Source organism: Sus scrofa, chromosome 13 (genome assembly GCF_000003025.6).
Source record: "Sus scrofa isolate TJ Tabasco breed Duroc chromosome 13, Sscrofa11.1, whole genome shotgun sequence".
Lineage (NCBI taxonomy): Eukaryota > Metazoa > Chordata > Mammalia > Artiodactyla > Suidae > Sus > Sus scrofa.
In genome coordinates, this window is record NC_010455.5 from 134,872,852 (window position 1) to 134,898,394 (window position 25,543).

The following is a 25,543-nucleotide window of genomic DNA, read 5'->3' on the forward strand; positions in this document are numbered from 1 at the left end:
TACCCAAACTAGAACTTCGGTTCAGTTTGGGAGTATACTTACATGATAATTAACCTAAATCAGATAGTCCCAAAGATAGTACATTATTGTAAATAATAAATGGACTTATATTAATTTGAGAGGCGAGTGGGTCACTTGGCTAAATCAAATTTTAAAGAAAATTATTCGCATTAATATCATGATAAATATTGCATAGATTTGCTTTTGTGTTAACTCAGTACATTAATAGAAAACCATTTTACATCTAAAATACTTCATAAAAAGTGAGCCAAAGAGACCACAGGTGGCTGAGGTAATGTAAGCACATGTTCAGAAGCCTAAACCAGAGCAATCATATCAGTAGGGACTATTAAGGAGACATAAATAAGATTTACTAGTGGACTCTTTCAGTCAACTTAGCATACATTTGCTAAGTTCCTGCTACCATGGTGGGTGCTAAAGATACCAAGATTGGATTTGCAGGCAGCTGAATGATTAGGAGGATTGTGACAGAGAATGTAGGAGAAATAGCAGGTTTGAGGAATGAATGAAAGGGTTCTGTCTGGGATAGAGTGCATTTGATTTAAAGATTTCAGTTAAGCAACTGGAAATTTGGGTCTGCAGTTTAAGAGGCTGGTGAGTATATGAACTGTGTGTAAAAGATAAATCCTGAAGCTCTTCTGTGGCGCAGCAGGTTAGGTATCTGGCATTGTTACTGCAGTAGCTTGGGTTGCTGCTGTGGCCCAGGTTCGATCCCTGGCCTGGGAACCTCTGCTTGCCTCGGGTGCGGTCAAAACAAAACAGAAACAAAGCGCTGTATCCTGATAGAGTGTTTCTTTCTTTTCTTTTCTTTCTTTCTTTTTTTTTTTTTTTTTTTTTTTTTTTTGTCTTTTTGCCATTTCTAGGACCACTCGCACGGCAGATGGAATTTCCCAGGCTAGGAGTCTAATCAGAGCTGTAGCCACTGGCCTACACCACAGCCACAGCAACTCGGGATCTGAGCCACATCTGCGACCTACACTTGCTACATTTGCACTTGCGACCTACGTTGCTCACGGCATTGCTCATGGCATTGCTCACGGCATTGCTCACGGCATTGCTCACGGCAATGCTGGATCCTTAACCCACTGAGCAAGGCCAGGGATCGAACCTGCAACCTCATGGTTCCTAGTCAGATTCGTTAACCACTGAGCCACGACGGGAACTCCTAGAGTGTTTCTTGATGTAGGGCTAATAGATAATGTTGTAGGATTAGAGTAAGTCTGTGAGAGACTCAAGGCCCAAACCTTGGGAAATACCTGTGTACAAGGTTCAGGCAAAGAAAAAGAACCAATGAGGGAGACCTTGGGAACTGCTGAGGAACTGGGAATGTGCAATATCAAGCAAGTGAAAAGAGCACTTCAAGAAGAAGTTGGAGCTATACTGCAGAGGAGTTGAGTTCAGTTGAAAAGAAGGGAAAAGGGTTAAGTAAATCTTTGGTGTTAATTTGGAAAGCAGTTTGGTTTGAGTGGTATGTTATATTCCAGGGCTCTTTGGAATGAGAGGAAGGGATTAAGGAAAGAAAGAGCAAATTACTAATTAGTCTTTTAAGAAGCCTCTGAGGTGTTCTGAGGAGTAGAATGCCTGTTTGTTTTGGAGGTTGTTTTTTGCAAGGGGGAGCATGGGTGGGAAAGTGGTTGGAGAGAAGACAGAGAGGAAGGTAACAGTTGTCTGAAAGCACAGGAGCAGTATGTTGTGGGAGGCCATGTTGGCCAGCCTCTGTCTTAGTAAAGGAGGTATCTCTGCTGAGAACAAATGGCATGATTCTGTGGTTAGGAAGGTTGAGGGGCGTGATATAGGGCATTCTGTCTCAAACTAATGGAGAGAGGAAGGTAGTTTGCTTTTTTTTTTTGCTTTTTTAGGGCCACACCCACGGCATATGGAAGTCCCAGGCTAGGGGTGGAATCAAAGCTACAGCTGCCGGCCTACACCACAGCTCATGGCAATGCCGGATCCTTAACCCACTGAGCGAGGCCAGGAATTGAACCCATAATCTCATGGTTCCTAGTCAGATTCATTTCCGCTGCTCCACGACGGGAACTCCTAGAGAAGAGTTTTTAAACTTGTGCTCCTGTATACCCTTTCCCTCCCCCTAACCAGTTCTACAGGGGATTGGATTGTCTGGAAGCAGCTGTGTCAAATGCAGAATCTCTGAAGATTTGAGTTTTGTCAGTTTATGCAAATTTTGCATTTATTCTCTAGAACATCCATGAAACATTAAAGTAAAATCCATTCTTCAGAAAAATTGTACCGTGCTTATATGGCCTCAGATATCCAAGGTGAAGTGTACCAATTTTGAGAGACACTGATGAGGGTATCAGTTAGAAATGTGGGAAAGGATTCCTGAACAGGGCCATTTGGGAGTGAGTGTTCTTTACCATTTTTTTTTAATTTTCTTTGTATTTTTCGTTACTCTTATGGTCAGTGTTGTGCCATTACATTGACCATAGGAGTAATGAAAAAATTCAGAAGCTGAGAGTCATGCAATTGGAAAAAAGTTTAATTAGTTCCTGTTCTTTGGTTTGAAATTTGAAACCAAGGAAAAACATCTTTCTCAGATTGGATTGGTATAATTCCTTTCAATGGTTTCTAGGAAACAATATAAACAAATTTCTTTCAAAAAGTCATATGCAAACATGATCAGGGTTACATAAACCTTGTCATATACCTCAGAGCGCAGAGATGCAGTATGTATTTTGTTGAATGACTGTGATTTAATGATTTAATGTTTTTAGTTATGTGGTTGGTGACTGGGCATAAAGAGCTCTTTTTACTAAGAAAGCTAAAAAAGGGGAACTGTAGGTTAGAATTAGTAGAGAGAACACTCTGTTTGGCTGTTGATTCCAGTCTCAAGTCTGTCTCTGATCAACTGCCTGACTTTGTGTAAACCATGTTATATCTCTGAGCCCACTTTTAAATATCTGTTCAATTGTGGGGTTACACAAGGAGAGTGATCTCCAAACCTTTTTTAGCATGGAACTTTGTTTAAATGGTATCTTAAACGGAAGTATAAACAAGTAAAACTCATTACTACAGACCTGCTTGTGGCTGGAGACTTTCCCTCCCATGCCTCTGTCCCTGGTGAACACAAGATTGAGTGGCTAAATTTAGCTTTAAACCTCTTTTTTTGTTGTAATATTTTTCATTCCTTTCCAAAGTCTGACCCTTGTGCATTCTTGGAGTTTTTTCCTCTCTTTCTTAATGGAACTATAAAGTACTTGAACAGGAGGAACCTTAGTGGTTTTGTAGTTTAGATTCCTTAATCCAGGATGGACTTCCCCTTCTCTGAGGTCTCTGAAGTTATTTATAATTATAAAATTTTGGCTATATTCCCTGTGCTATATAGTATATCCTTGTAGCTTGTTTATTTTATGCATAGTAGTTTGTTCCTCTTAATGCCCTTCTCCCCTTCTCTCCTCCCACTGGTAACTACTAGTTTGTTCTCTATATCTATGAATCTGTTTCTTTTTATTATATTCACTAGTTTGTTTTAGTTTTTAGATTCCACATATAAATGATAACATACAGTATGTGTCCTTCTTTGACTTATTTCACCAAGCACCATACCCTCTAAATTCATCCATGTTGATGAAGATGGCAACATGTCATTCTTTTTTGGCTGTGTAATATTCCATTGTGTATATGCACCACACTTCTTTATCCATTAATCTGGTGATAGACACTTGGGTCATGTCCATATTTTAGAAATTGTAAATAATGCTGCTGTGAACATCAGGGTGCAAGTATCTTTTTGAATTGATGTTTTTGTTTTCTTCATATATAGGCCCAGGAGTGGAATAATTGCAGCAGGCAGTTAGCTAGATATAAGCAGGGAAGGGAAGCATAGGTTATATGACAGGAGGAAACCATGCATCTTGTGATGATAAGAGTCTTAAAAGCAAACAAAGAAAGCAAAGTCCTCTGGCATTGGATTATAACCTTTTAGTCATTATGCTCTCATTACAATAGAATTAGCATTGCAACCAGAGCAATACCCATCATGTACCTGATGCCACGACAGATCCAAGAAGACCAAGTGAGGATAAATGCTCCTCCTTCCCTTGGAAAGGTGGAGCTGGGACCAAAACCAAGAAAAATTACCCCCCACACCCCTCCTTCCTCAATGAATAGTCTGCCCAATCATTTTCACACCCTGCATAACCAGCTTCCTGAAAGGAACTTGGGGCAGCTGCTCATCTGAGCCTGCCTGTTCTCCCTCCTGAGAGTGTACTGTTAGTCCTTAGTATTAGAGGACTTAATATGTCTTGTTTTTGAATTCCTTCTGTGATGAAAAAGAACCTACCCTCTGGCAACAGAATTGTCTAATATATTGTAGTTGTGTTTTTAATTTTTTGAGGAACTGCCATATTTTTTTTCTGCAATGGCTGTACCAGTTTACATTCCCATCAATGGTGTACACAAGGGTCCCCTTTTTTCCACAATGCTGTTTTTGGTCTTTTTGATGATAACCATTCTAACAGATGTGCGGTGGTATCTCATTGTGGTTTTGATGTGCATTTGGCTGATGACTGTTGACATTGGGCATCTGTATGTCTTTGGAAAAATGTCTGTTCGGGTCTTCCATCCACTTTTTTTTCTATCTTTCTTTCTTTTTTCTTTTTTTTTTTCTTTTTTTTTCTTTTTAAGGCTGCATGTGTGGCATATGGAAGTTCCCAGGCTAGGGGCTAGGGGTCTAATCGGAGCTGCAGCTGCTGACCTATGCCACAGCCATGGCAATGCTAGATCCAAGCCACATCTGCAACCTATACCACAGTGCACGGCAACACCGGATTGCCAACCCACTGAGTGAGGCCAGGGATTGAACCCGCATCCTCAGGATACCAGTCCGATACATTTTCACTGCACCACAGCGGGAACTCCCCCATCCATTTTTTAATTGAGTTGTTTATTATTATTTTGTTTGATGTTGAGTTGTATGAACTATTTATATTTTGGATATTATCTATCATATCATTTGCAAATATTTTCTCCCATTCAGTAAGTTGTTTTGTTTTGTGGATGATTTCCTTTGCTGTGAAAAGCTTTTAAGTTGAATTAGGTCCCATTTGTTTACTTTTGCTTTTGTTTCCTTTGCCTTAGGAGACAGATCCCCAAATATACTGCTACGATTTATTTATTTATTTATCTATTTATTTTTGTCTTTTTGCCTTTTCTGGGGCCGCTCCTGCTTCATATGGAGGTTCCCAGGCTAGGGGTCCATTCGGAGCTGTAGCTGCCAGCCTACACCAGAGCCACAGCAATGCGGGATCCGAGCCTCGTCTGCGACCTACACCACAGCTCATGGCAATGCCGGATCCTTAACCCACTGAGCAAGGCCAGGGATCGAACCCGCAACCTCATGGTTCTTAGTCGGATTCATTAACCCCTGAGCCACTGCGGGAACTCCACTGCTGTGATTTATGTCAAAGAATGTTCTGCCTATATTTTCTTGTAGAAGTTTTATGATTTCCTTTCTTATATTTAGGTCATTAATCTATGAAGTCTCTGACATTATATGCAAAATTTTGTGTTTATGATTTTCCTTCCTTTGGGAAAAGGTACATAGTTTTCATCAGATGCTACAAAAGATCCATTACCTACTCTGATTTGGTTCATCAGTGACAGTTACCTCCCAATTAAGTACTTTATGGTAGCAGTTATGCCTCTTACAAAGTTGATGTAAATCCTTCTACACTTTTTTTTTATTTGGTCTTTTTAGGACCAAACCTGAGGCACATGGAGGTTTCCAGGCTAGGGGTTGAGTTGGAGCTGCAGCTGCTGGCCTGTACCACAGCCACAGCAACACCAGATCCAAGCCAAATCTGCGACCTACACCACAGTTTATGGCAACGCCGGATCCTTAACCCGTCGAGTGAGGCCAGGGATCGAACCTGTGTCCTCATGAATGCTAGTCACGTTTGTTTCCCCTGAGCCAACAGGAGCTCCTCAATCCTTCTACACTTTAATAGTTCCTCATAAATGGATCACTACTGTGCCCACTAAACTGGTTAACATTTTCTGTTTTCAATCCTAGACATATACCTGGACCCCAGTTAGAACCTTTTGTTTAGCTAGTGCTTCTTAGATTATAATGGACATGTAGGTTACCTGAGAACTGTTAAAATGAATATTCTGAATTAGTAGAGCTAGAATGAGTCCTGCCAGTCTGCATTTCTAAGTTCCCAGACCGCAATTTGAATAGTAAGGGTTAGACCATATCTGGAGGCCAGAGGGCTTGTGCTTAATAGTGGCTGATACATAGACCCCAGTGCATATTTCCCTCCACGTTTATTAGTTCATTGATCATTTCACACTTTCATTGTGCCTACAACCTAGAAATGTCAATTATTTATCAGGCACTAAACTACTTAATAGAAATAAATAGATAAAGTGTAAGTACATTTCTTAAACTAGTTTTTAGTCTTATTCTGTAAATAAGAGTTAAATTTAGTTATATTGACCTTACTTATTAGTACATAAAAAGGTGCTCAAAGATTAGATGGATGAAATACCTGTGAAACATCCAGTAGACAGTTGATCTGGACCATCTGTTTGAATTCTGTTAACATGACCTTCAGCTGCATTAACTGATTGATACATTACACATTTGACTGGTTATGCCTGTAATCTGCCAAAACCCATAGACTGTTTTTCATGTGAAGAACTGGGCTTTGGGTATGTTGAATTTGAAGTAACAGAGGTATGTAAAAGTAGAATTGTCTCGTAGGCATTGAAAGTGTAGCTTTATTGTAGATAATATAACTAGAGTTGTTAAAAATCCATTTTGTAAACAGTAAGGCCCTAAAAAAAGATTAACTGTTGCTGTTACTATTTTGAGAATAAAGATGTGAGTGAAGAAAATTGTCAGGAGTTATGTTTATTTTGTTTGTTTTCCTCTCTTGACAATTAAAAAAATTGTGAAGTTTTTCCTCTGCTAATATAAGCATATAATCTGATATTTCAAGAATAGTATATAAAAATAACAGGTTAACAAAATCATAGTGTTTAAATTTTGTCCTTTTATGATATGTGTGATTGAGGGTATTTATATTCTTTGCATAGCAGAAGTTGGAAACAATCTCGAGTGGTCAGGAAAGTGGTTAAAAAATTATGAGTTGCCATCTGAAACTATGCTGAGAACAAATTATTTTTAATAGTGTGGGGAAATACTATTAATGGGAAAACCATGGTACAAAATTGCATATACTGTATGATCTCTCAACCATATTGAAATGAGTAAATAAAAAGAATTAGAAATATATTAAATTATGTCACCTCTTGGTATTTAGGATTATGGATTTTTCTCCATTTACTATAATATACATATACATCTTCCATAAAAAGAATTTTTATTTCAAGCACTTCACAGAAATGACAACAAAATGATCTGTGGTTCTAGCAGACGTTCTCATGCAACTGTAATGCAAGTTATTGAAGTTTTACGTGCACCTAATGTTTCTCTACAGTTGTCTTTTTCTGTACCTATTGAGATAGTGATCATGTGTGTTTAATAGAATCATCCATGTGGTATTTCATTTTTTTGGCTGTGCCCATGGCACGTGGAAGTTCCTGGACCAGGGATTGAACCCCTGCCACAGCAGTGACTCGAACCACAGTAATGACAATGCTGGGTCATTAACTCACTGACTACAGGGGAACTCCTCATGTAGTATTTAAAAATACATGTGAGGGAGTTCCTGTTGTGGTGCATTGGAAAGGAATCCGACCTGAAACCATGAGGTTTCGGGTTCAATTCCTGGCCTTGGTCAGTGGGTTAAGGATCCAGTGTTGTCATGAGCTGTGGTGTAGGTTACAGACACGATTTGGATCCCGCGTTGCTGTGGCTGTGGTATAGGCTGGTGGCTGTAGCTCCGATTGGACCCCTAGCCTGGGAACCTCCATATGCCTCGGGTGTGGCCCTAAAAAGCAAAAAAATAAAAATACGTCTTATTTCTATCCCAGAGATTTTGATTAATAGATCAAGAGCAGGGCCAGCATTCATAGTTTCTAAAAGCTCCAACAGTTGATTTAAATAGGCATCCCAGCTGAGAAGATTGTCTATAAGCAGAAGCTGTTTTGTTTTGGGGGGGGATTTTCTTTTCGAGGTTTTTTTTTTTTTTTTGGTCATGCCTATGGTATGTGGAAGTTCCCAGGCTAGAGATTGAACCCTTGTTGCAGTAGCGACCCAAGCTGCTGCAGTGACAGTGCCAGATCCTAAGCCTGCTGTGCCACAAGAGAAGTCCCAGAAGCTGTTTTATATGGTATTTACTTTACGCTTAACAGTACAGATATAAACTTTCAAACTAACATTTTAAAGCCTTCACTTGTGTTTAGTTGTTAAACTTCAGGGGAAAGGAGCATTCTTTGAATTACAAAAAATAAATCCAAACACAGATCCTATACATTGTTTAAAGCTAGCTAGGAAAACACCTTGAAAAAGGTTCCATTTAATAACATTCCATATCTAGTTCATGATGTTTTCGGTTTTATCTTTTTCTTCTTAGTGAGTGGAGTGCCATAGAAAAAGAAATGGGTGATGGACTACAGAGTGCTGGTCATCATATGGATGTGTAAGTACCCAGAGAATTTAAAGTAAAACCCAAGTAGGAGTTCCCGTCGTGGCGCAGTGGTTAACGAATCCGACTAGGAACCATGAGGTTGCAGGTTCGGTCCCTGCCCTTGCTCAGTGGGTTAAAAGATCCGGCGTTGCCGTGAGCTGTGGTGTAGGTTGCAGACGCGGCTTGGATCCCGCGTTGCTGTGGCTGTGGCGTAGGCTGGTGGCTACAGCTCCGATTAGACCCCTAGCCTGGGAACCTCCATATGCCGCGGGAGCAGCCCAAGAAATAGCAAAAAAAAAGACAAAAAAAATAAAACCCAAGGTAATGTTTAGTTGTGAAATGTTAGTCGCATTTACATTGTGCTCTGAGTGTACAGATTTGACGTGAAGTTTATCTCTGGAATGCAAGGTTAACGTTTAGAAATCAATCAGCTCAGTTCATGTGTTAGCACAGTAAAGAAGAAAACTCATTTGTTCATTTAAGTGCATGTTGAAAAGGCATTTCAACATCCACTCATGGTAAATATTCTCATCAAACTAGGAATATAAAGAATTTCCAGAGTTCTTGTTGTAGCTCAGCAGGTTAAGAACTCAACTAGTATCCATGAGGATGTGGGTTTGATTCCTAGCCTCGCTCAGTGGATTAAGGATCCAGTGTTTCTGCAAGCTGCAGTGTAGGTTGCAGATGTGGCTTGGATCTGGCATTGCTGCGGCTATGGCATAGGCTAGCAGGTGCAGCTCTGATTCAGTCCCTAGCCTGGGACCTTTCATATACTGTAGTTGCGGCCCTAAAAAAATAAAGAATTTCCTCAGGAGTTGCTGTCGTGGTGCAGTGGAAACAAATCTGACTAGGAACCATGAGGTTGTGGGTTTGATCCCTGGCCTCTCTCAGTGGGTTAAGGATCTGCTGTTGCTGTGAGCTGTAGTATAGGTTGCAGGTTTGATCCCTGACCTCTCTCAGTGGGTTAAGGATCTGGTGTTGCTATGAGCTGTGGTGTAGGTTGCAGATGCAGCTCGGATCCTGCATTGCTGTGGCTGTGGTGTAGGCCAGCAGCTGTAGCTCCATTCAACCCCTAGCCTGGGAACCTCCATATGCTGTGGGTGTGGCCATAAAAAAACAAAAATAATTTCCTCAGTCTAAAACTTGCAGTTAATATTGGATTTAATAGTGAGATATTGACACTTTCTCCTAAAATCAGGAACAGGGCAAGGTTGCTCCCACCACTACTGTTAAAAGTGGTAGCAGAGGTCTTGGTCAATGCGTGAGACAAGAATATCAAATAAAAGGCCTACTTCTTAGGAAGAAGTAACTTTTTTTTTGCGGTTAACAGGATCTTTTACATAAAAAATCATAGTCAACCATAAGAGTAATAGAACCAACAATTTAGTAAGAATGCATGATACACAATAAAAAAAACCAATTGTCTTTACATACTAGCAACAATTGGAAAATAAAAAATTTCTTTTGGCCTCGCCCACAACATGTGGAAGTTCCTCAGCCAGGGATCAAACCAGTACCAGGGCAGTGACCCAAGCCACAACAGTGACAGTGCTGGTTCCTCAACCTAATAAGCCACCAGGGAACTCCCTGGAAAATAAAAACTTTAAAATGCTATTTATGGTAGCATCAAAATAGGATATTTAAAGTACTTAATAAAATAAATTTAATGAAATTTAATAAAATATGTGAAAGACCTCTACACTGAAAACTATATATAACCATTGCTGAGAAAATATAGACCTAAATAAATGACGAGATTATGGAGATGGAGTTCCTGTTGTGGTGCAATGGAAATGAATCCGACTAGTATCCATGAGATTCCTGGCCTCGCTCAGCGGGTTAAGGATCCCGCATTGCCATGAGCTCTGGTATAGGTTTCAGACTCGCCTAAGATCCTGAGTTACTGTGGCTGTGGCGTAGGCTGGCAGCCATAGCTCCAATTTGACGTCTAGCCTGGGAACTTCATATGCTGCAGGCATGGTCCTAAAGAGCAATAAGATAAAATAAAATAAATGGCAAGATTAAACTATGTTCATGGATTAGAAGACTCAGGTTAATACGACCGTTTTTCCTAAATTGCAGTCCCAGTCAAAACTCTAGTGACTTTTTCTTTTAGCCACACCTGAGGCATGTGGAAGTTCCCAGGTCAGGGATCTAATCCATACCACAGCATCGACTTGAGCTGCTGCAGTAACAATCCCATATTTTTAACTCACTGTGTCATAGCAGGAACTCTCTAGTGACTTATTAGTAGAAATTGATAGGCTCATTCTAAAATTTATATGAAAATTCAAAGGATGTAGAGTAGCCAAAGCAATCTTAAAAAACCTGGAATATATTTCTTGATTAAAGGACTTACCATAAAAGCTATACTTATCAAGAAGCATTGAGATAAACAGATCAATGGAGCAGGATAAAGTCCGAAATAGATCTACATTTATATAGTTCATTTCAAGAAATAGTTCTGAAATAACTGGCTGTGTTCATGGAAAAAAATGAACCTTGAGCCATATCTCACACTTTACATAAAGGATCATATACATAAACGTAAAAGCTAAAATGATAGCTTTTGGTAGAAAAACACTGGGGAATATTGTTGCAACCTTTGAGAAAAGAAAGATTTGTTAAAGAGGAAATGAAAAGAAAAAAAATATTTTTTAAATGCTAAATTGCTTTTGATCAGAATTAAAAGTTTTGCTTATCGAGTGGAACTAGAGAGTCTCATACTAAGTAAGTCGGAAAGAGAAAAACAAATACCATATGATATCACTTATATCTGGAATCTAATATACTGTACAAATGAACCTTTCCACAGAAAAGAAACTCATGGACTTGGAGAATAGACTTGAGTTTGCCGAGGGGGAGGGAGTGGGATGGACTGGGAATCTAGGGTTCATAGATGCAAACTGTTGCCTTTGGAATGGATAAGCAATGAGATCCTGCTGTATAGCATTGGAAACTATGTCTAGTTACTTATGATGGAGCATGATAATGTGAGAAAAAAGAATGTATATATGTATGTGTGACTGGGTCACCTTGCTGTACAGTAGAAAATTGACAGAACACTGTGAACCAGCCATAATGGAAAAAAATAAAAACCATTTAAAATTTAAAAAAAATTTCTTTAAAGATTGCTTATCAAAAGATATCACTGGAAGTAGAAGGAATGTGGGAGTACAGTTTCAGTTGGGGAAGATGAAGAAGTTCTGGAAATGGATGGTAGTGATGGTTGCCCAACTACATGAATATACTTTTTTTTTTTTTTTTTTTGTCTTTTTGTCTTTTCTAGGGCCGCTCCCTTGGCATATGGAGGTTCCCAGGCTAGGGGTCCATTCGGAGCTGTAGCCACAGGCCTATGCCAGAGCCACAGCAATGCGGGATCTGAGCCACGTCTGCAACCTATACCACAGCTCACGGCAACGCCGGATCCTTAACCCACTGAGCAAGGCCAGGGATCGAACCCGCAACCTCATGGTTCCTAGTCAGATTCATTAACCACTGAGCCACGATGGGGACTCCATGAATATACTTAATGCCACTAAACTACACACCAAAAAATTGTTTAGAAAAAAAAAAAAGGTGAATTTTACATGATCTTTTACCACACATACGAAAACATATCATTAAGATAATGAAGAGGCAAGCCGCAGACTGTAATATATAAAGTTCTGCAACTGAATAATAAAAAGGCAAAAATACGTTTGTTTTACCTAAATACTATTTTTTGCTGACCAGCCACTTTTCAATCATTTTATTAAGAAGTCTTCCTGCATTCTTTTGACGTAACATTTTCAGTATCTACACGGATTTAGGATTGTCCCTTCATTTGGTTTATTTAAAATATTAAAAAAATTAATTTTAGTATGACAGTTAAAAAAACCTTTACCACTTACCCTTTTCTACCCAAGATGTATTGCTAACCCCTACACTGTTTTCTATCTTTAAGCCACCAGCCCTATAGTACCTCTTTTTTGTTTTCTTACCATTAACTTTTCTAGAATCATAGATTCATTAAGTAAAAGAAGTTTTTCCTACTCTTAACTATGATTCTCAAGACTTTTTTCAGGGAGTTCCTGCTGTGGCACAGTGGGTTAAGAATCTGACTGCAGAGGCTTGGGTCGCTGTGGACGTGAGGGTTCAATCCCCGGCTCAGTACAATGGGTTTAAAGTATCTGGCAATGCCGCGGCTGCAACCCTAACCTGGGAACATCCATGTGCCATGAGTGTGGCCATAAAAAAAAATTTTTTTTCAGTCACGTAGGAGAAGTTCCACATCCTAACAAATGTAGATTTATGTTGATGGAATACTTTTTTTTTTTGGTCCTTCTAGGGCCCCACCCATGGCTTATGGAGGTTCCCAAACTAGGGGTCCAATCAGAGCTGTAGCTGCCGGCCTACACCACAGCCACAGCAATGCAGGATCTGAGCCACATCTGTGACTTACACCTCAGCTCCCATGGCAACACTGGATCTTTAACCCACTGAGCAAGGCCAGGGATTGAAGCTGTGTCCTCACGCATGCTAGTCAGATTCATTTCCACTGAACCACGATGGGAACTCCCAGAATACATTCTTTATCTACTCTTATAAATCCTATAAGCACACAAGTTTCCAGTGAACCTTATCATAGGTTTTATGTTTGTTTTTAAAACTTCAATTAACTTGTTCACTTGTCTGTGTGAAGCAGACTTAGAGACATAAAAGTATATTTTTCTTATATGCCCATGCTAAGGAATCAGAATTAATTTGAAAGGAGGATATGCTTATTATACCATACAGTAATGCCATATAAAGATATAATATGTTTATTATACCTTGAAGATGTAGTAAATGACATAGCCCATGTCCTTAGGGAACTTATAATGTGATGAGAGAAAACCAACGCAAGAGACATTTCTTCAATAAAATTTTTCTCAATTTTTTTTCTCTTTTCCTTTTGTTCTTTTTTGGTCTCCCGCATGGCATATGGAGTTGATAGGCCAGGGTTCAGATCCGAGCCATAGTTATGACCTACACCATAGCTGCAGCAACACCAGATCCTTAAACCACTATTTCAGGCCAGTGGTTGAACCTGCGTCCCACCCCACAGACACATTGCTAATCCCATTGCACCACAGTGGGAGCTCCTAAGTTCTCAGTTGTTGATGAGATCAGAAGTAGAGTGATGAATAAGGACTAAAGAAGTCTGGGAAGATTTCTAGAGGTATTGAGGTGTGTGTTGTAGGATTTGGAGAAGCAATGTGGAGAGCCATCACATTTCTATGCAAGGAACAAGACTGGGATGACAATAAAGGAGTCGTCTAGACCAAAGCAAAGGTTGTTATTGGGGATTAGAATAAAATAAGACTTCTAAATTTTTCTATAATCTTTTTTTGCTTGACTTTTTGTAGCTTTTTGGCATTACTATATTTATTTGCCAGTTATACTAAACTCTTAGTCTTTCTACAGGTTTTGTAACCCTTTTTATAGTATCTTTGAACCAGAGATGTTCAAGTGTTTCTTAAGCTACTTTAAGAAAGATTTCTAGGGGAGTTCCCATTGTGGTTCAGTGGTTAACGAATCCGACTGGGAACCATGAGGCTGCGGATTCGATCCCTGGCCTCGCTCAGTGGGTTAAGGATCCGGCGTTGCTTTGAGCTGTGGTGTAGGTTGCAGACTCGGCTCAGATCCCACGTTGCTGTGGCTCTGGTGTAGGCCGGTGGCTACAGCTTCGATTCGACCCCTAGCCTGGGAACCTCCATATGCCACGGGAGCGGCCCTAGAAATGGCAAAAAAAACCACAAACAAACAAACAAAAAAAAAAAAAAAAAGAAAAAGAAAAAAGAAAGATTAAAAAAAAAAAAACAACACTAAGGAGTTCCCATTGTGGCTCAGTGGTAACAAACCCCAACAGTATCCTTCAGGATGTGGGTTCAATCTCTGGCCCCGCTCAGTGGGTTAAAGGATCTAGTGTTGCTGTAAGCTGTAGTGTAGGTTGCAGCCTCAGCTTGGATCTGGCATTGCTCTGGCTGTGGCATAGGCCCAGCAACTGCAGCTCCGATTCAGCCCCTAGCCTGAGGATTTTCATATGCTGTAGGTGCAGCCCTAAAAAGCAAAAAAAAAAAAAAAAAAAAGAATTTCTAAGCCCTTGCTGATCAAAACATTTTGTAGAATTCAATAAATTGTCATGGTAATCAACGATTGCTGGAGTTCCTTGGTGGCTCAGCGGGGTAAGGATCTGGCATTATCCCTGCTGTGGCATGGGTCCAATACCTGGCCATGGAACTTCCTCATGCCACAGCTGCAGCCTTTTCTTGCCACCACCACCTGCCCCCAAATAAAGATTACCATAGAAGAAGATATTGTTATAAATGTTTCTAAATGCTTATTCTTACTTTCTGTATTTACTTTTGTCACTGATGGGTAGTAAGTAAATGGTCTATGGATCATGCTTTCAATAGCCCTTCTTTAGAATATTAATATTTTGTGTTTTAATGAAAGTTATTCTGTGCAATGTTTTTTTAAACAGGTATGCATCTTCTATTGATGACATTTTAGAAGATGAAGAACATTATGCAGATCAGTTAAAGGAGTATCTTTTTTATGCAGAAGCACTGAGGTAAGTATAATACATGTTCCAGATGCAGCCCTGTGGCGGGTCACCACTCTTCATGTGCTACTCCAGAGTTAATATAGTAAGGTGACTTATTTATTTATTTAGGCCCCACAGCATGTGGAATTTCCTGGGCCAGGGATTGAACCTGTGCCACAGCGACAACATGAGCTGCTGCCATGACAATGCCAGATCTTTAACCTGCTGTGCCGCAGGGGAATTTGTAAGGTGGCTTTTTTTTTTTTTTTTTTTTTTTCTTTTTAGGGCTGCACCCATGGCATATGGAGGTTCCCAGGCTAGGGATCCATTCGAAGCTATAGCCGCTGGCCTGTGCCATAGCCACAGCAGCGCAGGATCTGAGCAGAGTCTATGACCTATACCATAGCTTATGGAAACGTGAGATCCTTTAACTCACTGATCAAGGCGAAGGATCAAACCTGCATCTTCATGGATACTAGTCAGGTTTGTTAATTGCTGAGCCACTACAGGATCTCCTGAAAGGTACTTTTTAAATGAATTCATTCCCCTGGGTATTGAATAAGGTTTCATTCTATTCCTGTGTGTTGCCCAGTGCTAGACATAGAGATTTAAGATTGAGCCCTGTACTTGACACACATTATATTGATAAAACCTGTTATCAGTCTCAGACTTCAGATCTGTCTGTATGTTGCTCTTTCTGCTTTTTCCCGTTTGAAGATCAAAAGCAAACTACAGATTGAATATGTGTAGCACGATCTGTCACTAGGTTATATGTTATTTAAATTCTGTAATTTTTTTACATACCTGCATACTTTAGCTCTTTGTGAGGTTGTAAAACTTCTTAATATCAGGACTTTGTCTTCTGTTTTTATGGTATCACCTGCAGAGCCAAACAATTCTCTGGGAGATTGTCCAGTTTAGAAAAATGGTGCGTTTTCCTATCACTTTTAAAATCAGTATAAGAATTCTGTTGATAAAACAGAAGCAATATTCCTTTAGCTGTTTAGTACCTGTATGAAAACATCACATTGTTAGCCTTTTTCCTGCTAGAGCTTTGAGTAGTAAAAAGTTAAACCAAGATATTTTTAAGTTACCAAGCAAAAGAAAGTTGCTAAACGTGGTGGAATTCTCTGCAGCTCTTAAAAATTATAGAAAAGATGAATGTGTATTGATACAGAAACCTACCTATCGTGCAAAAAGATTTGGGAGTTCCCTTTGTGGTGTAGCAGAAACGAATCTGACCTGGAACCATGAGGTTGTGGGTTTGATCGCTGGCCTTGCTCAGTGGGTTAAGGATCTGGCGTTGCTCTGAGCTGTGGTGTAGGTCACAAATGTGGCTCAGATCTGGCATTGCTCTGGCTGTGGCGTAGGCCAGCAGCTGTAGCTCCGATTAGACCCCTAGCCTGAGAACTTTGATTATGCCAAGGACCAAAAAAAAGGTAAAATTACAGAGGATATGTGGATGTGTGTATTATTTATTTATTATCGTTTTGTCTTTTCTGGGGCTGCATCCGAGGCGTATGGAGGTTAACAGGCTAGGGGTCTAATCGGAGCTGTAGCCACCAGCCTACACCAGAGCCACAGCAATGCGGGATCCGAGCCTCGTCTGCGACCTACACCACAGCTAACGGCAACGCCGGATCCTTAACCCACTAAGTGAGGCCAGGGATTGAACCCAAAACCTTATGGCTCCTAGTCAGATTTGTTAACCACTGAGCCACAACGGGAGCTCTGGATATGTGTATTTGTTAATGCCTAATTAATGTCTGGAATGATATACGTCATATGTTAACATGAATTGTGTCTAGATAGCAGGACTAGGGAGAAGAGGGGGTTCTTGAAATTTTTATTTTTTGTATTCCTGTATTAGAAACTTTTTTTTTTTAGTGACTATGGATTACTTTTATGACAATAACAAATAGTCTAAACAAAAAAAAATTTGAAATATCTTCTTAAACAATACTCAGTTATGTGAGATTATAGCATTAGTCCTTATGTTATACAAAAGATTTTTTTTTTTTTAATTTTTAGGACCATACCTGTGGCATACGGAAGTTCCCACCCAGGCTAGGGGCCAAATCAGAGCCACAGCTGCCAGCCACAGCACACAGCACTACAGGATCCAAGTTGTATCAGCAACCTGTGCCGCACCTTGTGGCAGTGCTGGATCCTTGATCCACTGAGCGAGGTTAGGGATTGAACCCACATCCTCATAGATTCTACTTGGGTTTTTAACCCACTGAACCACAATAGGAACTCCCAAAAGATTTTTTTTTTTTAATATATGTGATAATAGTATGTTTATTGAAAAAAATGTTGCGGGTATCTGGAAGACAACCTTTTTTGTTTTTTTAAGTATGTAGTTTTTATTAAAACAAGGAGTTCCCATTGTGGCTCAGCAGTTTAAGAACCCTACTAGTATCCATGAGGATGGGGGTTTAATCCCTGGCCTCGCTCAGTGGTTTAAGGGTCTGGTGTTGCTTCAAGCTATGGCGCAGATGTGGCTTGGATCTGGCGTGGCTGTGCTCTGGTGTAGGCTGGAAGCTGTAGCCCCGATTCACCTCCTAGCTCGGGAACTTCCAGATGCCATGGATGCGGCTGTAAAAAGGGTAATAAATAAAGTTTTTATGCTTAGGTTCTGCTAGATTAAATTTTTAATGTTGAGCTACTAAATTTTGAACTCAAAAATCTGGGTATAAAAGTTCTGGCCCTTCACAATGCCTCCCCTTTACTGTCGAAAAAGTTTTAACATGTTAATAGAGAAGCCACAAAAACTGAATGGCAGCACTTTTTTGCATTCCTAGGGCTGTGTGCAGGAAACATGAACTTATGCAGTATGACTTGGAAATGGCTGCTCAGGACTTAGCATCCAAGAAGCAGCAATGTGAGGAACTGGCAACTGGGGTGAGTGGTTTTCCATTTAGGGCTTTGGTATTATTATAGCAAATCTTAAGTGGAATGGGCTGCAGAATGCCTTTAGCTTTTACAAGGGAATAATTTGTGGATAACTTTATTATTTTGGTTGTGATCTTGATATAAAAGTATGCAAGACATTAACAAATGTATTATAGATTATTATAAGAAATTTTGCACATTGCTTTGTATAATAAAAATCATGTCATTTCTGATTAAGTCAGGTGAACAGACATTATTCCTTGCGATTGAAATAATGACTTTTTTCAAGTTTAATTTTACCAAGTATATTATAGAAATTTTAGTTAACTTTGAAAAGCTTTACTATCTTAGAATCGGTGCCTCTCTCCTAATAAGGAGCTTTTTGTGTACTTTTTTCTCGAATACTTACAATGAGTACTGGTGAAGAAATTCCATATCTTATTGTATTTAGACTTAGGTCATTTTTGTAATCAGCTTTGTCCTGTCCAGCTGTTTCATTGGAATAAATTAGCTGTTATGGTAAGAGCATACAATCTGGAAGTAATGAAGCAGTGACAGTGCTACCATTTATTTGTAAGTCATTTCATGGTTAACAAGCTACCCACTTGCTACATGTACAAAAGTCATGGATTTGACCATGAAAAGAACTTTGACCATGAAACAGGTATATGCTGGCTTGATTTATTTTTAAAACCCAGGGGAAAGTCCCAGTCCATTTTCAGAGCATTGGGTCTCTGCTCCTACATGGGAAATATCAGTGTTTCCGTTCAGTGAACCCAAGAGAATGAGTAAGTGTCAAAGCAGTAAAACTTGAAGCTTGGGTTTAGGCATCCTGGTATCCTGTTTTATTAATTGATACCCAAGTTTTAGTGTGAGTTAAGCAGATTTTAAGTAGTTTCTTTAGTAGCCTGCTGATGTTAAGCCTTGTGGTGCTTCCTTCTGAGCTAGGGGGGAAATGGCTATTTTCTCGTTTAAAAAAAAACACAGCTTTTAATTGTGGTAAAATATACATAACACGACATTTATTATTTTAACCATCTTTAGTGGTAAAGTTCTGTAGTAGTTACATTTACTTTGTTGTGGAACTAACCTGCAGAACTCTTTTCATCTTGTAAAATTGATACTCTGTACCTTTTAAATACCAACTATCAATTTTCCTTTCCACTTAGCCCCTGGCAGCCACCATTCTACTCTGTATCTATGAATTTCACTGATCTGGATACCTCATTTAAATAGACTCATACAGTATTTGTCTTTTTGTGACTGGCTTATTTCATTTAGCACAGTGTCCTCAAGGTTCATCCACGTTGTAGCATGTATCAGAATTTCCTTCTTTTTTAAGGCTGAGTAATATTTCAGTGTAAACATGCTCTTTATCCATTCATCTGTTTCTATTTCATTTTAGACCGTGAGAACATTTTCTTTGAAAGGGATGACTACCAAGCTCTTTGGTCAAGAAACTCCAGAGCAGAGAGAAGCCAGAATAAAGGTGCTAGAAGAACAAATAAATGAAGGAGAGCAACAGCTTAAGTCTAAAAATCTGGAAGGGAGGTAAAAACGCTGAGATCTTTAACATAGTGAGACCTGTTTAAAAAAACAGAAAGACCTGTAGACTGTGTGGCAGATTGTTTATAACCATTCCCATCTTTATCAGGGTCCCTTGATATGGCCTGTTCTTCTAAAATGCAGTAATTGAATTCCTTTGAAATTTGAATAATCAGAAATTATGTTATGTAGAAACGGTTGTTTTAGAGTATGGGAAAGAGGAAGAAGAAAGCATTTGAGCTTCATAATATTATTTTTCTGCACTTTCTGTGATTTCTATCTGTTGTGTGTTCCCTCTGCCTTTTTCTGTCACTCATAAACCTGATCGTTCGGTGCCCAGCTCCTGGGTTACTGCTCTTGTGAAGTCTTCTCTTACCCTCACAGAGCAGTTGCTTCATGCCGCTATCTTGTGGCACTTGTATATTGGGTGGTTGGTTGTGCAGTGTAACTGTCTCTGGCTTAATTACAAACCCTTCAAAGTCAATGATTGTATCTTTTTCATCTTTGTATCCCAATACCTCGCATAGGTCTTGGAATGAGATTATTCCATAAGTAATTTGAGAAATTCAGTTCTCAAAGATCTGCCGTGGATGGCTCTTGGGCTTATTTTTATTTATTGTTGTTTCCGTCTGATTGTTATGGAGTAGACTAAGGTAGACCAAGAGTATATCAATGATTTTGAGGTGGTTTTGTTAATGTTTAGAATTGCTAGCATTAAGTCAAAGTAAACATTCATGATTAGAGTTAAAAAGACAAATGCCTCTCAGAATTTTTAAAACTCCAGTTGTCATTTAAAGCAAGTATATGTAATCTATCATGTTGAAAAGAGTATGTTTTCCAGTTTCCCCAGGAAGGCAACTTTGTGTGGCATCTGTTAGGCTTATGAGCTGATTCAGGGAGCCATTTACATCTGTGTTATAGGAATAATTCGAAGCTAAAGTTCTTGTGGCAAAATAGAGATCATTAAAATGTAGAAGGATGTATGACTGTCTGTTTTTTTCTCCCACTATAATTTTTAGGCAGAGAAAAATAGAGCTGTCTTACAAGCAATAACTTTTTCCTCTATATAGACAAATACAAACCCAACTCAAATGAGAAGTGGTTATTTGAATTTATAATGTGTAGTTCACTTAATTTAAATAATAATAATAGTGACCATACCTTTTATTTCAGAGAATTTGTCAAAAATGCTTGGGCTGATATTGAACGCTTCAAAGAACAAAAGAACCGTGATTTAAAGGAAGCCCTCATAAGCTATGCAGTCATGCAGATCAGTATGTGCAAAAAGGTAGGTTTTGGTTTCAGTGAAGGTACAAGTATATTTAGAAGTGCCTACAAATTTCTTTGAAATCATTTTCTCTTATTTGGACTAAAATATTTATCATTTTCATTTTTAAAGCCCATTCTTCTCTTCCAGAATGTTTCCCAATTTCTCTACTTAATTGTGAGAGAAGTATCATGACCAAAATATCAATTACTGAGTCTCCACTCATCTAAAGTTCCAAATTTGTATGCCTCATTTATAACTTGTATTTGAAAATATGTACTAACAACATCACTTTGGTTATATGACATTCTTGGATAGGGCAGGAAAATACCATTCCTAACAGTGATGTATGTTTTGGAAAATAGTTTTAAACATTATTTTGGGAAAATGTGGTTATGATATGGTTTATTGTGAGAATAAATCCTTAATGTAGCTGATATCTGTAGTAGAAGATAACAAACATAGAAGCTTATTTTGGCTAAAATAAGAATCTGGGCAATGGTGGAAATCTTTCTAAAATGCTATTTTAAAAACAAAACCATGAAACATTCCATAGACTCTTTTTCATAACCTTAGATCTGCCTGTGTAACTGCTAGTCAGTACCAGTGCTTTACACTTTCCCAGCGATTTATTGAGCAATTTTACATGCATTATCTGAGTAAATTGTGTAGTAAGATAGATTCCCATGTTTATGAAAACATTCCAAGAGATTTAAAAAAAAAATCACATTCATATGAACATTCTTATGGTTTGATTTATCCAAAGTTTAGATTTTCTGGCTCAGAACCATCTCTCGCATAGCCCGTTTCACTTGTATGACCAGCAGTAGCCGTAGCGAACGAAGATGTTTTGAATTGGAAACACCAGACTCACATATTACTCAGTGGACCAAGTTCATAGTTATGCCTCAATGAATTTGAGTTACTTCATGTTGTAGATCTTTGGGAGTCACCTAAGAGAAGTTAAAACCATGACTAGTCAGTCTGCAAGGGCTCATGATTGAATACACTGTAGTTTAGAGTGTTTCTATCTCTGCTGTTTTCATCCTATCAGCTCCTGCTGCTGCTTCATGTTTATAATCTTTTTTCTAATCTCCTTTTTAAATCTTGAAAGGTCTGAAAGATCAGAAAACAAAAGTTTGTAGAGTTGGTTTTGTTTTATTACTGTAAGACTCATTAATAAGCTCCTGTGTTTTCCTGTTTGCTTCTTTTCCTCAGTAGAATGCAGATGTGATATAATGGCTCAAAGGACTTCTTCCCCACACTTTGCTTAGGGTGAGGTGGTTGAGGGTGCTAAAATGTCATCTCTGAATGAAACAGATATTACTTGTATAGTATTACTCATGTATCCTAAAAAATTATCACAAATGAGTTTATTCACATGAGATTAATAAGAGTGTATGTAACTATATTTCTTAGTGTTATAATGTTTCATCATGTCTTTTTTTCTCCAAGTGAACTGGAATTTTTTTTTTTTTGCTTTTTATGGCCACACCCTTGGCATATGGAGGTTCCCAGGCTAGAGGTCAAATCGGAGCTGTAGCCACTGGCCTACACCACAGCCACAGCAGCACAGGATCTGAGCTGCATCTGTGACCTGCACCACAGCTTATGGCAACACTGGATCTTTAACCCACTGAGCAAGGCCAGGGATTGAACCCGCATCCTCATGGATCCTAGTTGGGTTCATTAACTGCTGAGCCACGAAGAGAACTCCCAAATGGACTGGATTTTTATATTTGCAAATCTACAGTGCTATTTTCTTTAGTAACTTAAAATTAGTTGAGAAGTAAAGATTAACATCACCTTTTTTTGGTAACTGGAGATAACTATATATTTCAAACTATTTTATCTCTCTCACTTTTTTTTTTTTTTTTGGTTTTTAGGGCTGCACCTGAGGCATATGGAAGTTCCCAGGTTAGGAATCGAATCAGAGCTGCAGCTGCCAGCCTCCACCACAGCCACGCCAGATCCAAGCAGTGTCTGCAGCCTACACCACAGCTCACAGCAGCGCTGGATCCTTAACCCGTTGAGTGAGGCCAGGGATCGAACCCACATCCTCATGGATACTAGTCGGGTTCATTACTGCTTAGCTATGACAGGAACTCCCCCACATCCTTTATTGAAAACTCAACACTGTTACACCTTCCTGTGTGTCTTTTTAGACTTACTATACATATACAATCATTTAGAAAATATACACTTTTCCTCTTTCCCACAAAAACAGAATTGGATTATACGTGTTAGTGTATAGTTTTTGTTTTTTCATTTGCTGTGCTGTGGATTTTCTTACTGGGATAGTGCATATGAGTTCTATCTTACCTTTTCTGACAGTGCATACACCATTAGTACTACTTTATCCAGGCAATCTGAGACATAGTAAAGAATTTTTGAGGGGTTTTTTTCTTTTTGTAGTTCATCAAGGAGGAAAAAAGCTGAAAAGATTTTTTTTGGTTTGTTTAAAGCCTCAATAAATACTGACATACTTTAATGTTTGAGTATTAAAGAAAATATTCTTTCTCCATAATTTAGCAGTTATTAGAGAATATGTATCTTGTTTATTGAAAATATGCCTTTATTCCTACCACTTCCTCAGATTTTACTGTTATATTTTTACAAACATTCATTTTTCACCCCAGTTTCAAACAGGCGTTTTTGTTTAAGCATATTAGGTCTATTATGGCATATTAATTTTTTGCTAAATAGCCTGACAGAACCATTGAGAGCGAGTTGATAATTTAGTACTTAATTAATTTTTATCAAAAATTAGTTATTAGACTAATAAATTAATAATTTGTTAATTAGTATATAATTATTAGATTCAGTTTTTTCTCTTATTTCAAATATTATAAAACTTGTTTGGCCGTAAGTAGAAATGGTATGAATATGTGATACGATTAAATGAGTTTTTCAAAAGAAGTTGTAGGATTTCTTTCTCTGGTTTGAAGATAGACTCATACAAATGATTCTGTTACTTTTTTTAAAAAGGTATTTGACTTACTAGCCGTTGCCAGAAAAGGTATCATATTTGCTTGACTTGTTATTTATTCCAAAAAGTAAAACTTATTTAGCACACCAGTAAGCCAAGTACTTGGGTTTTCAGAATACTTCCAAAATCACATTTTTAAGTTTTTTTGGCTTGTTTTGTTTTTAAAGGGAATTCAAGTTTGGACCAATGCTAAGGAATGCTTTAGCAAGATGTAATCCTGTGTAATGAATTTCTCTTCAATCAAAGTGCCCCAAAACAGAAGCACAAGTAGATAAAAAAAATTTAAGTTGCTACCCAGCATATACAGAAATATATAAGTTGAGTAAATTCAACTTTCTTTAATTTGATTATAGTTAACGTTAATATAGCACAAAAGGATGTATTTTAATGAAGATTAAGTAGTATAATTTGAGGTTTTGGGTACTGGTGCTGATTCTAAAGTGTTAATTAGAAAAAACGTACCAACAACTTGTCAGGCTTATGAAGCAGTGACTGAATGTCAAGATGTTAGGTAATTTCTAGATGTTTGTTTCAGTGCCACTCTTTCAGATCTGCTTATGTAGGGAGTTTTTTTCCTAAAATTGAATTCTTATCTTTATTCGGTAAAACCCACTAATCTGTTATAGGGGGTTATTTTTTCTTGCCTTATAGTTGAGCTGTTTGATTTGACAAAGCTCAGCAGAAACTTAGTGTGAAATCTAAAAATTTCTCCCACATTCATTAATGCCCCCGTGACATTTGCATACACTAGGAAATGCCTTCAATTTGTGTTTTACCAGAATTTTGATACTGGTCAAAAATTTTATACTGCCAATAAAGACTCAACTTCTCAGATATATAATGGAATACATTGTTATGATCTAGGAATTGCTATATAGAAAATTTTAATTGATTATGTTACATACAAGCATTAAATTCTCTAATAATTCTTAACCTCAGTGATGAGCCTAAATTTACTCTGCTTGGCTCTCTACACATGGCATTTCAGGGTACAAGATGTAGCATTTCAATGTATAAGATATATGTAGTGAACGTAGGTGGTAGTATCTTCATTATTCACATCCTTCTTTTTTATTGCTTGGCTGTAATTTTTGTAAAGATAAATTATATTGGTTTTGTGTGTGTGTTTTGTGATATATGTTCAGAAGCCAAGCACCCTTGGTTTTTTGCTAGCTTTGCAGGACCCTACATGTGTACTCATTATTACTAATTATGTAAAAAAATTTTTTCAGTACTGTTCAGCATTCGACTTTTTTACATGTTTAAAATGTTGCTGAATTTTTGTGCTGTTTGCCAAACTTATACAATAAATAAAGTATTGTGTTGATTTTCATATGATTATTGTTATTTTAACAAAATACTAATTATTATCTGATGCCCTGTGGGAAAATAATATATGCCATATTATGTTTTGAAGTGTTTAATTGTATAAATTTGTCTTATGCCAAAATGCTGGATTTTTAAAAAATAAGATGCTGAAATGATAAATGATTTCAACATTTTTTTACCTTTTTAAAAGAAAATTTCTAGAAGCAAAAGTCATCTTGATAGTTACATATTTCATTCCATTGAATTGTGTCATCTCTTGGCTCATGAAACAAAATAACTTCCCATTTGGCATTTAAAAATCAAAAGCCTTTTCTCCTAGCCTAACCTTAGACTAAATGTAAAATATGTTAGATTCTTTTCTACTAGTTGAC

The 25,543-nt window shown here is 38.2% G+C and overlaps 1 protein-coding gene across 5 annotated transcripts in view; it reads left to right on the forward strand.

Moving 5' to 3' along the window:
* Nucleotides 1-25,543, forward strand: part of SNX4 (sorting nexin 4) — a 79,738-nt gene that overhangs the window by 48,824 nt on the left and 5,371 nt on the right. For 2 of the 5 annotated variants that reach the window (XR_002337866.1, XM_021070204.1), the window contains 6 exons: nucleotides 8,523-8,588; nucleotides 15,085-15,174; nucleotides 17,952-18,051; nucleotides 19,448-19,593; nucleotides 20,761-20,875; nucleotides 24,011-25,176. Coding sequence is in view for 4 of the 5 variants with exons in the window: in XM_021070204.1 (XP_020925863.1) it covers nucleotides 8,523-8,588; nucleotides 15,085-15,174; nucleotides 17,952-18,051; nucleotides 19,448-19,593; nucleotides 20,761-20,875; nucleotides 24,011-24,058 (565 nt within the window). In the remaining variant the exon portion in view is untranslated. Of the gene's footprint in view, nucleotides 1-8,522; nucleotides 8,589-15,084; nucleotides 15,175-17,951; nucleotides 18,052-19,447; nucleotides 19,594-20,760; nucleotides 20,876-20,986; nucleotides 25,177-25,543 lie in introns of those variants that run through there. The other 3 variants (XM_021070203.1, XM_021070207.1, XM_021070206.1) reach the window with 3 other exon arrangements.